Source organism: Nerophis ophidion, linkage group LG07, assembly GCF_033978795.1.
Source record: "Nerophis ophidion isolate RoL-2023_Sa linkage group LG07, RoL_Noph_v1.0, whole genome shotgun sequence".
Taxonomy (NCBI): domain Eukaryota; kingdom Metazoa; phylum Chordata; class Actinopteri; order Syngnathiformes; family Syngnathidae; genus Nerophis; species Nerophis ophidion.
In genome coordinates, this window is record NC_084617.1 from 64,329,371 (window position 1) to 64,343,664 (window position 14,294).

Sequence of the window (14,294 nt, forward strand, 5' to 3'; positions counted from 1 at the left end):
AAAACAATTTTAAAGGGTAGAATCAATTAAAACAGTAAAATAGAAATCAAAGTGTATAAAAAACACAGAGGACAACAGAGGACAGAGGACCACACAACTCACGTAGTGTTAAAAGCCAAAGAATAAAAGTGGGTCTTAAGACGAGACTTAAAACACTCCACTGTGGAAGCAGTTTGAACATGGAGGGGCAGAGTGTTCCAGATCTTAGGGCCGACCACAGAGAAGGCCCTGTCTCCCCTGGTTTTAAGTCTGGTCTTGGGCACCACGAGTTGGAACTGGCTCTCGGACCTCAGAGCGCGCGCAGGAGTGTAAATTTGGATGAGGTCCGAGTAATACTGAGGTGCCAGTCCATGTAAAGATTTAAAAACAAACAGCAATGTTTTAAAATCAATTCTAAAATGAACAGTGAGCCAGTGCAAACTCTGAAGAATTGGGGTTATATGCTGGTGTTTCCTGGTCCCTGTTAAAAGTCGTGCTGCCGCGTTCTGGACTAACTGCAACCGGGAGAGAGCTTTTTGGCTAATGCCAGCATAAAGTGCATTGCAGTAGTCCAGGCGACTTGAAATAAAAGCATGCACGACTTGTTCAAAAAGGTAAAAACGGTTTAACCTTTACTGAAAGACGAAGGTAATAAAAACACGATTTTAAAACAACATTGACTTGTTTGTCTAGTTTAAAATCGCTGTCTATAGTGACGCCAAGGCTGGTGACTTTGGGACGCACATAATTTTGCAATGGTCCCAAGTCAGTGAGGGCCGGACCAAAAACGGAAATTTCCGTTTTTCCCTCATTCATTATTAAAAAATTCTGTGCTAACCAAGCCTCGACGTCACATAGACAGTTAAGAAGGAGTGTCAGGGGTGCCGTGGCCTTTTGAAATTGGCATATAAATTTGGCAGTCATCTGCATAAAAGTGATAAAACACACCATGTTTTTAAAAAATCTCTCCAAGAGGGAGGAGATAAAGAGCGAACGGAATGGGGCCTGAAATAGATCTTAAGTGTTAGTTTTGAACATTGACAGCAATTTATCAGTACTCCCAGGATTTTGCGGGCTTTTTTTTTTTAAGATGCTTGGTTTCATTGTACCATGAATTGCGGTGGAAGGTGCAGTGTTTAATTGCACAACAAAGTGAAAGTGGTTGTAATTTTCCCTCTTTGTAGTCATTATATTAGAAATATTATGATTGCATTTCACTAATATGGCACACAAACATTTGCAAAATATATAAAAAACAAGATACACCTGTAAGCAAATGACTAAAGCATTCACATGGGGAAAAAACTATATTTCACAGTAAAAATTAAACATGTTTAAGTCTACAGCTGGGCGATATGGCCTTTTATTAATATCTCGATATTTTTAGGTCATGTCACGATACATGATTAACAGCTCGATATTTTGCCTTAGCCTTGAATGAACACTTGATGCACATAATCACAGCAGTATGATGATTCTATTTGTCTACATTAAAACATTTTTTTTCATACTGCATTAATATATGCTCATTTAAAACTTTCATGGAGGGAGGGGAATCACAACTAAGTCAATTGACCAAAACAGGATTTATTAAACAGTAATTAAGCAGTGGCACAAACATTCATGCAATTTCAAAACAGAAGGTGCAAGATTGTCAGAGACATTTTAAAACAAGCTATTAGTGCACTTTTGTGCATGATGTCACTAAGATGACGTATCAAAAAAACATTATTTTAAAGTGCACTTTCTGTAGAGAACGCCACTACACTACTTTAAAACAAATAAAGTGCACTTTTGTGCATGATGTCACACAAGATATTTTAATAACTGTAAAACTTAATTGAGCTGCATAATAGGAAATCAAATAATGTATGTCCTTTGCTATGTGGTAGGTTCCTGCAGACGTTATCTCTTTCAGTTGTTGACTATTTATTTCATACAGCGTTAATGTGGGAATGGAAGACGCCAAACTCAGTTGGGTCAGTGCAGGTTGCTTCGGGCTATTTGTTGATCGTGGAACCGGCCGGAGATGCAGACATGCAGAGTTATAATTGCAAAATAAATTGCAAATATAATTCACTTCACTTCATTTCAGTTTTAAGCACTCCTTATTCTCTTGCACAGGGGTGTCAAACTCAAATACAGAGTGGGCCAAAATTCAAAACTGAACAAAGCCGCGGGCCGAGGTTGAACAAATTAACCTTTTAATAGGGACCCAAACAACTTGTTCATTGAATATTGAACAAGCAAGGCTTATATAACTTTATAATGACATGCAAAATTGAGTTTCAAATAATAATAACAATAATAATTAAAACATATCAATGGCACATCAAATCAAATTTAAATAAAAATTGAATGTCTCTTTTGTATTTGCAGCCTTCTGAGGTAAATATTAACATTAACTTTTTCCAGAGGCTAATACATTTGAAAATAAAATAACAATGAATAAATCAACCATTCAGGCCTTTTTACTGCTCAGTTAATGTCGGGGCTCAGGTGGGAGGGGTTAGGGGGGCGGGGTTTGTTGGTAGCGGGGAGGGGGTGTATATTGTAGCGGTCCTGAAGAGTTAGTGCTGCAAGAGGTTCTGGGTATTTGTTCTGTTGTGTTTATGTTGTGTTACGGTGCAGATGTTCTCCCGAAATGTGTTTGTCATTCTTGTTTGGTGTGGGTTCGCAGTGTGGCGCATATTTGTAACAGTGTTAAAGTTGTTTATATGGCCACCCTCGGTGTGACCTGTATGCTGTTGATCAAGTATGCCTTGCATTTACTTACATGTGTGTAGAAGCCACATATATTACGTGACTGGGCCGGCACGCTGTTTTTGAGGAGGAAAAACAGACTTGACAGGTTGTTGGGGACGCTAAAGGCAGTGCCTTTAAGGCACACCCTCAATATTGTTGTCCGGGTGGAATTCGGGAGAATGGTTGCACCGGGAGATTTTCGGGAGGGACACTGAAATTCGAGAGTCTCCCGGGAAATCGGTGAATGCGGTGTTACAGCGGCACCGCTGTATAACTCTAACTCTATAACTCTAATGTTAATTTGATATTGCTTCAAGGGCCGAATTAAATTACACGGCGGGCCAAATTTGGTCCGCGGGCCAGAGTTTGACACCTATGCTCTAGCAGGTAACTTTTCAAATGAAGCTACAAATTAGTAGTGCTGCTACTTTTTGTAGCCACGCTTATGCCGCGTACTTTACATAGTACGCCTTGAAGACCAACCACTGCCAGTTGATGCATTCTGTGCTGTTTTTCTTGGGAAATATTTATTCTTCCATTTGTTAGCAGATTGGTACCTTCTCTGTCTCGTATTACCACTCGCACCGCTCCGCTTGCACCACCTGCCACAGCTAACGTTACCCATTCCTCTACCTCTCTGCTAAGTGAGGGCGTGTGACGTTGCACGCGCGACAGTATGAGACGTACGTAACAAGGTGCGCTTGTTTTATCTCTCTGTGCGGAGGGGAGACAAGAAAGAGTGAGAGAAGCCTATAGCGTGATGCCCGCAGCTAAAAGCAACTGTGTGAGGATGTATACTCAAATACTCTGAACTAGTCATTTTCTACATTACACAGAGACAAACCCACGATATATCGAGTATATTCGATATATTGCCCAGCCCTACTGAAGACAACTTAATGGAAATGCTCTCCATAGACATTACTAGTATCTGCACTTGCTGTACACTGACTACTCTAAAGTATATCCAAGGTTCATGTCTTGCATTCTCCCTTTAAAGTCCTACTGAAACGAGATTTTCTTATTTAAACGGGTATATCAGGTTCAGTCTTTGTGTCATACTTGATCATTTCGCGATATTGCCATATTTTAGCTGAAAGGATTTAGTAGAGAACATCGACGATTAAGTTCGCAACTTTTGGTTTCTAAAAAAAAAGCCTTTCCTTTACCGAAAGTAGCAGACGATGTGCGCGTGACGTCACGGGATGTAGGGCTCCTCACATCCTCACATTGTTTATAATCATGGCCACCAGCAGCAAGAGCGAGTCGGACCAAGAAAGCGACGATTTCCCCATTAATTTAAGCGAGGATGAAAGATTTGTGAATGAGGATAGTGAGAGTGAAGGACTACAAGAAAAAAAAAAAAAAGACGAGAGCAGTGGGAGCGATTCAGGTGTTATTAGACAAATTTACAAGGATGATTCTGGAAAATCCCTTATCTGCTTTTTGTGTTACTAGTGTTTTAGTGAGATTATATTGTCATACCTGAAAGTCGGAGGGGTGTGGTGACCGCGAGTTTAATATAAATGGCGCTTGACAGCGTCACCTATTTTCCCAGGAGTCCCCCGAAATATCAGGGCATCCATTCTCTCGAAATCCCTGCCGATTTTTGCCCAATCAACAATATTCAGGGAGTGCAATAATGGCACTTCCTTTAGCGCCCGCTACATCCTGTACCGACAGCGTGCAAGCCCAGAATATGTTGCATCTGACTGTGCAGCTTGCACGTGTGTCAAATCAAGACATATTTGATCAGCAGCTACACATGTCACACTGAGGGTGGCCGTAAAAAATTTTTTAACACTGTTACAAATATGTGCCAGACTGTGAACCCACACCAAACAAGAATGACAAACACATTTCAGGAGAAAATCCGCACCGTAATACAACATAAACACAACAGAACAAATACCCAGAATCCCATGCAGCCCTAACTTTTCTGGGCTACAATATACGGTTGAGGTGGTGTATATTGTAGCCCGGGAGAGTTAGAGCTGCAAGGTGTTCTGGGTATTTGTATCCTTGTGTTTAAGTTGTGTTAGGGTGCGGATGTTCTCCCAAAATGTGTTTGTCATTCTTGTTTGGTGTGGGTTCGAAGTGTGGCGCATATTTGTAACAGTGTTAAAGTTGTTTATGTGGCCACCCTCAGTGTGACCTGTATGGCTGTTGACCAAGTAAGTCTTGCAGCCTCTAACATTTTGTCTGGACAAGTCTCACTCAACATGATACTGAGCTGTCGCTTTGGTGGTGAGATGTAAAAACGTGCGCGATGACAAGTTGTAGAGCAGTAGTCCTCATATTGAGGGTGCGCAAATCCCTGGGGGTATGTGAAGGTATGCCAAGGGACAAGCAAGATTTATTAAAAATATTCTGTAAAATAGCAGCGATTCATAATTACTTAATAATTATATTCTTTGAATAATACTAAAGTTAAATTTAAAGTATCAATGAGTAGATATGAATTTAAGTTCATAAACTGTGGAAAGAAATGCAACAATGCAATATTCAGTGTTGCCAGCTAGATTTTTTTGAGGACATGTTCCATAAATATTGATGTTAAAGATTTCTTTTTTTGTGAAGAAATGTTTAGAATGAAGTTGATGAATCCAGATGGATCTCTATTACAACCCCCAAAGAGGGCACTTTAAGTTGATGATTACTTCTATGTGTAGAAATCTTTATTTATAATTGAATTACTTGTTTATTTTTCAACAAGTTTTTAGTTATTTTTATATCTTTGTTTCCAAATAGTTCAAGAAAGACCACTACAAATGAGCAATATTTTGCACTGTTATACAATTTAATAAATCAGAAACTGATGACATAGTGCTGTATTTTACTTCTGTATCTCTTTTTTTCCAACCAAAAATGCTTTGCTGTGATTAGGGGTTACTTGAATTGCAAAAAAGGTTCACAGGGGGTACATCACTGAAAAAAGGTTGAGAACCACTGTTGTCAGGGGCCGTTAAAGGCAGTGCAGTCAAAATGGTTGCACCGGTACAGTAGATTGTCGGGAGGTGCACTGAAATTCTGAAGTCCCCCGGAAAAATCGTGAGGGTTGGCAAGTATGTTGCCAGGGCGGGAAAGCCGCTCATAGAAGGTGAATTCATTAAAAAGTGCATGTTTGATTTTTTAAGAAATCTTTTCCTACGGCCCAGCCTTACCCAGTTTCTGCATCCAGTGGCCCCCAGGTAAATTGAGTTTGAGACCCCTGATTTAAAGGCTAGCGTATTGAAATGAGTTTAGAATGAATCTTAAATGCTTCTAAAAATAGGAATTATTGAAAGAGATGTGCAGTCCAGGCTTATATACAGCACGTGTGCACGTGTAATCGAGGATAACTGTTGGCACACTTGTAGATAAGACCATTTCCTAGCAGGCCTCACTTAAGCCATGTCTGCAATGATGTTGGTTCCAGCAATTAGGAATTCTTTTCATTTCCCAAATGACTCGCAAAACTTGCGGATATTATAATTGCTTTTAGCCACGCATATCTAATTTGTGTCTTTTTAAGTGTTAATTAGTACGTGATTTAAAGGGACGTCTTCATGTGGTTTGCGCCGCTGAAAAACACTCTTTGGCGGCATGCTTAATGATTTGAGTTCATATAGGGAGAATGTGTGAGGATGAGTGAAGCGTGTGTGTGTGTGTGTGTGTGTGTGTGTGTGTGTGTGTGTGTGTGTGTTTCTCTACCCTTCATGAGACATCAATGAGGAAAAGTACCTTCCATATGAGGACTGGTGAACAAGTTAGGACATAAATTATGGTCCCAATTTTAGAAAACCATTGCATTTAATATAGAGCCAAGTACTACTGTCCGTGAACATTGCTCCAAAGTCAGGATTTTTTGTTGATTTAATGTGCATTCAAAAGTAAACATTGACGGGTGCAAAGGCTGCAATATATTGCTTCAAAATTTAAAAGCGACTTTTGTCGAGTAAAATTACGACTCTTTTCATAAAATGGCCAAAATTCTACGCTTTTCTCGTAAAATTGCGACTGTTATGGAGTACAATTCCAACTTTTATCATAATATTGCACAAATGTTCAGTTTTTTATAGTACCAGAGGTAGGCATTTTTCAGAGGTCTCAAGAAGGTAACAAATACAGGAATGTGTGTGTGAGTGAGAGACACAAAATGTCAAACTGGAGTGTGCGTAATGAAGAGAACGCATAAGGTCAAAGTTCAAAAGCAGTGTTCTTAAATTGTGTCTAAACTTTGTGAGACAATGACAGTCAGAGAAATGACGGATGGACTCAAACACAAACTTGTTGAGCTCATTCTGGGATTTGTTCTGTGTGTGTGTGTGTGTGTGTGTGTGTGTGTCTGTGTGTGTGTGTTTCTCTACCCTTCACGAGACATCAAAGAGGAAAAATACCTTCCGTGTGAGGACCGGTGAACAAGTTAGGACATAAATTATGGTCCCAATATGGAAAACTATTGCATCTAATATAGAGCCAAATACTACTGTCCGTGAACATTGTTCCAAAGTAAGGATTTTTTGTTGATTTAATGTGCATTCAAAAGTAAACATTGACGGGTGCAAAGGCTGCAATATATTGCTTAAAAATGTAAAAGTTTTTTTTTTTAAATTGTGACTTTTGTTGAGTAAAATTACGACTCTTTTCATAAAATGGCCAAAATTCTACGCTTTTCTCGTAAAATTGCGACTGTTATGGAGTACAATTCCAACTTTTATCATAATATTGCACAAATGTTCAGATTTCATAGTACCAGAGGTAGGCATTTTTCAGAGGTCTCAAGAAGGTAACAAATACAGGAATGTGTGTGTGAGTGAGAGACACAAAATGTCAAACTGGAGTGTGCGTAAGGAAGAGAGCGCATAAGGTCAAAGTTCACAAGCTGACGATTGTGTTCTTAAATTGTGTCTAAACTTTTTGAGACAATGACAGTCAGAGAAATGACGGACGGACTCAAACACAAACATGTTGAGCTCATTCTGGGATTTGTTCCGTGTGTGTGTGTGTGTGTGGGTGTGTGTGTGTGTGTGTGTGTCTGTGTGTGTGTGTGTGTGTGTGTGTGTGTGTGTGTGTGTGTGTGTGTGTGTGTGTGGGTGTGTGTGTGTTTTTCTACCCTTCATGAGACATCAATGAGGAAAAGTACCTTCCCTATGAGGACCGGTGAACAAGTTAGGACATAAATTATGGTCCCAATTTTGGAAAACCATGGCATCTAATATAGAGCCAAATACTACTGTCCGTGAACATTGCTCCAAAGTCAGGATTTTTTGTTGATTTAATGTGCATTCAAAAGTAAACATTGACGGGTGCAAAGGCTGCAATATATTGCTTAAAAATTTAAAAGCGACTTTTGTCGAGTAAAATTACGGCTCTTTTCATAAAATGGCCAAAATTCTACGCTTTTCTCGTAAAATTGCGACTGTTATGGAGTACAATTCCAACTTTTATCATAATATTGCACAAATGTTCAGTTTTTCATAGTACCAGATGTAGGCATTTTTCAGAGGTCTCAAGAAGGTAACAAATAAAAGAATGTGTGTGTGAGTGAGAGACACAAAATGTCAAACTGGAGTGTGCGTAAGGAAGAGAACGCATAAGGTCAAAGTTCAAAAGCAGTGTTCTTAAATTGTGTCTAAACTTTGTGAGACAATGACAGTCAGAGAAATGACGGATGGACTCAAACACAAACATGTTGAGCTCACTCTGGGATTTGTTCGGTGTGTGTGTGTGTGTGTGTGTGTGTGTGTGTGTGTGTGTGTATGTGTGTGTGTGTGTGTGTGTGTGTGTGTGTGTTTCTCTACCCTTCATGAGACATCAATGAGGAAAAGTACCTTCCATATGAGGACCGGTGAACAAGTTAGGAAATAAATTATGGTCCCAATATGGAAAACCATTGCATCTAATATAGAGCCAAATACTAGAGTCCGTGAACATTGCTCCAAAGTCAGGATTTTTTTGTTGATTGTGTGTGTGTGTGTGTGTGTGTGTGTGTGTGTGTGTGTGTGTTTCTCTCCCCTTCATGAGACATCAATGAGGAAAAGTACGTTCCATATGAGGACCGAGGAACAAGTTCGGACATAAATTATGGTCCCAATTTTGGAAAACCATTGCATCTAATGTAGATTCAAATACTAGAGTCCGTGAACATTGCTCCAAAGTCAGGATTTTTTGTTGATAGTGTGTGTGTGTGTGTGTGTTTCTCTACCCTTCATGAGACATCAATGAGGAAAAGTACCTTCCATATGAGGACCGAGGAACAAGTTAGGACATAAATTATGGTCCCAATTTTGGAAAACCATTGCATCTAATATAGAGCCAAATACTAGAGTCTGTGAACATTGCTCCAAAGTCAGGATTTTTTGTTGATTGCGTGTGTGTGTGAATGTGTGTGTGTGTGTGTGTGTGCACATGACAAGGTTTTCATTAGCACCTATGCATGATGGCTTTTCGGCATTGCTTTTGGGAGTTAGCCGTGTGTTCCTATGTGCGGATGCATGGGGGCGGGTGTGTGCCGTGAGAGGGCCAGCTCCAAATGGAGGTGGAATTAATGAAGACAACATGTCACATATTTTTGGCAGAGGAGCAGGAACAGGAAATGAAGCCCGGCCTCGTCTGGGTGACTGCCGCCCATGTTCTAGTGTGTCACTGTCCTGTCAGCCTCTGTGTAAAAGTGGCAGACATTGATACATGCTCTCCCCGATAACACCCCATTCCCCCATCCATCATCCACACACACGCGCACACACACTCACACACACATTTAGATACATAGGCTATGTACATACATGCATAGTGAGATTTGTTTATTTACTGTGCAATCTGTTTTTTGGGTCCTGGGGGGCCTGAATTTCCACACTAACAGGGTTGTGATGTGTGACAGCTTTGGAGGTTCCGTCAAGTAGATGAAAATCAGAATACGACGTATTTTAATTGCGAGAACCTGTTCTAAGCCATTGTTGCTGTGTGCTCAATAGTTGCCTTTTTTTGAATAGCTAGAAACTTATTTCAGTGATCATACAGCACCCTCTAGCGGTGTGATGCAGTCATACACCTCGGTTCATGACACTATGTACTATGTACATACACTATGTATGCCTCTTCCAAACAGTTTATTTTTTAATATTTTAATTTATTTTGCTCTTAAATTTTCATATACAGTTCCAGCTTGGTTGTTTTTCTCTCAAATTCATCAAATTTTTTAAATAAAATGTAGTTTTTTTGGCATCGGCTTTTCTGAACACAACATACTATCTACATTCTACACCAGATGTTTTTAGTGATTATTTTTTTAAATCTGTCGTTTTTAATTTTCTACCAATTGTTACTCTCCGCATCTCCTTGTCACTCAGGCAAATCATTACGTCTAAAAATGCATATATATCGGAATGCATATATATATATATATATATATATATATATATATATATATATATATATATATATATAAAGGGAATAAGCGGTAGATTTGGATGGATGGATATATATATATATATATATATATATATTCTATATATATATATATATATATATATTCTATATAAATAATATATATATATATATATATATATATATATATATATATATATATATATATATACGACTCAAATCCATCAAAAATGTGATGAATTTAAAAGAAAATAATTAACTTGTAACTTAATATGAAAATGTATGAGAAAAATAAATTGTAGAGGTTTTTAATTTATTTATTTATTTTTTTCTTTGTCATGAAAAAGGGAGGTTTTTGTTATGATAAATAAATAAAAATTAAGAAACCAGAAACCAGACCACCGGGCTGAGAAGAACATATATATATATATATATATATATATATGTTCTATATATATATATATATATATATATATATATATATATATATATATATATAAATGTGTGTACACCGCATTCCGCCTGAATGCAGCTGAGATAGGCTCTTGCACCCCCCCCCCCCACCCCACCCCACACACACACACACACACAACCCCAAAAAGGACAAGCGGTAGAAAATGGATGGGATGGATGGATGTTCTCCACAATTTAAAAAAAGCATGTCCAATACAATATGTTTATCTGCAAAAACAAACACACAAAATGCTATTAATGTTCAAAGAAAAAAAAAAGTGTGTATTGTCTTGTCCCATCACTCGGATATTCTAATTCTTAACCATCAATACAATACATAAAGATCTGATACTTGACAGTATTGAGTATATTAATACCTACATACATAAAAATACCAAAAAGTGAATGGATTATTTGCCTTGAAAACCCTCAAATCTCCATTGTAATTCATGCCTTTATTGAACCATGTCGCTACTGTGCCAGCAGAGGGCAGTATGACTTAATTTTCTGCCACTCTGTCCTCCAAATAACTATCCGTGTCCTCAAAAACTCAGCCTTATTATATTGTTCCTTCTCCAAGGACACTTCAAATATGTGTTACACGACATCATTTGCATTTTATTACTAAAAAAAAGTGCAAAAATTCTCTTTTTTGTAGTTGTTTTTTTTACACTATGTGTAATTACTTTTGCTTTATACCAGTGGTTCCCAAACTATTTTCACCAAGTACCACCTCAGAAAATACTTGGCTCTCCAAGTACCACCATAATGACCCACATTAAAATACAGTAGCGTAGTAGGTACAAGCAGTCACTAAAAACAAGGCAGAAGTTGTATATAACAAGTATATTGAATGGGGTTTTTAAGTAATAATTTTTTATCAGAATAATCACACTCCAAATCTGTGCTTAATCACGATGAATAAAGAGTTATTAGCTTGCATGAGTAACATTTGCTGAAGAAAAACACCCCAATGTTTGGATACAAAAGCAATTTAACAGTCAGAATGTCATACTTAAAGGTTTATTTAATGTTTTACAGCCCTAATAATAAACATGTTTGGCCACTGTAACATTACACATTGTTTGAATATAAATAAATAAAATAAAGTGATTCTGCTCTATACTTTCATTATATTGCATTAGGTATTTTGTAGTCACATTTGTGTAAATATTGGAGATTGCTTGACTCAAGCGTGTGTTGTTTTTCTAACAGTATATGTTCATTAGTAAGTGTGTTTTTTTTTCCTGTCATGCAGTTTGACTACAACTTCAGCACGGAGCAAAGCGTTGTTGTGTAAGAAGAACTCCTTCTGAACTTCCTTCTGGTGGGCGGCCGAGGGTGGAGTCAGCTCTCTTGGTTGCGTTGTTGGGTCTGCTCCTGTCTCTGGCCATGTCCCCCCACCCCAGCAGACGATGGCATGGAACACCCCAGATCCCACCAGTTTTTATGTTTTTTTTGTTGTTTTTGTTTTTGTTTTTGTTTTACTTTTGTGGCTGTGTGTAGAAAGTTGTTGGTTGCATCAGCTCTGCTCTTTTGATGTCTTGAATGTCCTTTGTTTTCTTTGATGTTTCCCTCTTACACACATGCTTATGTGTGCTATGACTATGGGTTTGTTTCCCCTTGACTTCAGTCTACACACCCTCTCCAGGGGCCCAGGCTTAGACTGATTTTTTTTTTCTTCTTACCAGCGTTTACCTGATTCTCACCATTTTTTGAAATTGGCAGACCCATCAGCGATCCTGTTCTATCTCCCTATAATATGTGTCTGATCTTGAATGGGATTGTGCTGAAAATCTTAAAGGAGAACATTATCACCAGACCTATGTAAGCGACAATATATACCTTGATGGTGCAGAAAAAGACCATATGTTTTTTTAACCGATTTCTGAACTCTAAAAGGGTGAATTTAGCGATTTAAACGCCTTTCATTTGATAGCCTGTCGGAGCGATGACCTTTCACCCGTGACGTCACAACATGAAGCGATCCGCCATTTTCTCAATCTTATTACACGCACCAAGTCACATCAGCTCTGTTATTTTCCGTTTTTTTAACTGTTTTGCCGTACCTTGGAGACATCATGCCTCGTCTGTGTGTTGTCGGAGGGTGTAACAACACGAACAGAGAGGGATTCAAGTTGCACCAGTGGCCAAAAGATGCGAAAGTCCCTCGTTGGTTCCGCACACTATACCGACGACAGCTATGCTACAACAGAGATGGCAAGAATGTGTGGATATCCTGCGACACTCAAAGCAAATGCATTTCCAACGATAAAGTCAACAAAATCTGCAATATTGGAAAGTAGATCACCACTGAATCTGCCGGAATGCGAGCTATTCAGGGACGACGGCAGTCTGTTCCCGCAGACGAGCAAGGTAAACCCCTTGGATATGTCGGCTAAGACGTGATTTTTGCCACTTCTTTTTCCATATCATTTTGTCCACCAAACATTAATTCAGAAAGGTGAGTTTTGATGATGTTATTGACTTATGTGGAGTGTGCTAATCAGACATGTTTGGTCACGGCATGACTGCAAGCTAATCCATGCTAACATGCTATTTAGGCTAGCTGTATGTACATATTGCATCATAATGCCTCATTTGTAGCTATATTTGCATCCAGCCCTTCCCTCCACCCACATTTAATGCCAAACAAACACATACCAATCGTTGCTTGGAAGGCGATCGCCGATTTCGTCCTCGCTTTCTTTCGTGATATGGCTCAATAGCTTCAGTTTCTTCTTCAATTTCATTTTAGCTACCTGCCTCCACACTCCAACCATCTGTTTCAATACATGCGTAATCGGTCGAATGGTTTACGGCGCTGAAATCCGAGTCTGAATCTGAGCTAATATCGCTATACCTTTCTGTGCCATCTGCCATGTTTGTTTCTGTGCGGTCACGCTGTGACGTCACAGGACAATAGACGGGTGGATATAACGACTGTTAAAATCAGGCCCTTTGAAGCCGTTTTTCGGGATATTGCGTGATGGGTAATATTTTGAGAAAAAATTTGAAAAATAAAATAAGCCACTGGGAACTGATTTTTATTGGTTTTAACCCTTCAGAAATTGTGATAATGTTCCCTTTTAAATTTCCCCTTGGGGATTATTAAAGTATGATTCTGATTCTGAACGACAACTGCATGGACCGTACTGGTAGATAAAAGTAAATTAAAGTCTTTGATATGACTCGGCCGGGGTGTGAACTCACAACCTACCGTTCCGCCCTGAGTTCAGTAGGTTGTGAGTTCGAACCCCGGCCGAGTCATACCGAAGACTATAAAAATGGGACCCATTACCTCCCTGCTTGTCACTCAGCCTCAAGGGTTGGAATTGGGGGTTAAATAACCAAAAATTATTCCTGGGGCCGGCCACCACTGCTGCCCACTGCTCCCCTCACCTCTCAGGGGGTGATCAAGGGTGATGGGTCAAATGTAGAGAATAATTTTGTGTGTGTGTGTGACAATCATTGGTACTTTCACTTTAAATAATGCTAACTTGAATAGGAGCAAAAACAAAAAAGGTGGATTTTGCACAATACTATTAGTTTCCTTTTTTGAAATTACATTGTAAATCATGTATTATTCAGCAGTAAAGTATAGTGCAGAGCTCCAATTCATATGTGATTAATTGTGTATTTTACTTTGGCTGTTTTTTGACATTTGTCAGGGGCGGCTTGTCACCGAGGGACAACGCAGAGCACCAACACACACCACATACTGACGGATCTCTCTGATTTGTTCCAGT

General features: G+C 38.9%; 1 protein-coding gene across 2 annotated transcripts in view; it reads left to right on the forward strand.

Annotated features, from left to right (window-relative positions):
• Positions 1-12,984, forward strand: part of mvb12bb (multivesicular body subunit 12Bb) — a 125,519-nt gene extending 112,535 nt beyond the window's left edge. For both annotated transcript variants that reach the window (XM_061905030.1, XM_061905031.1), the window contains one exon: positions 11,804-12,984. In XM_061905030.1, the coding sequence (XP_061761014.1) occupies positions 11,804-11,845 (42 nt within the window). In that variant the 3' untranslated portion in view covers positions 11,846-12,984. The remainder of the gene's footprint in view (positions 1-11,803) is intronic.
• The last annotated feature ends 1,310 nt before the right edge of the window (positions 12,985-14,294 follow it).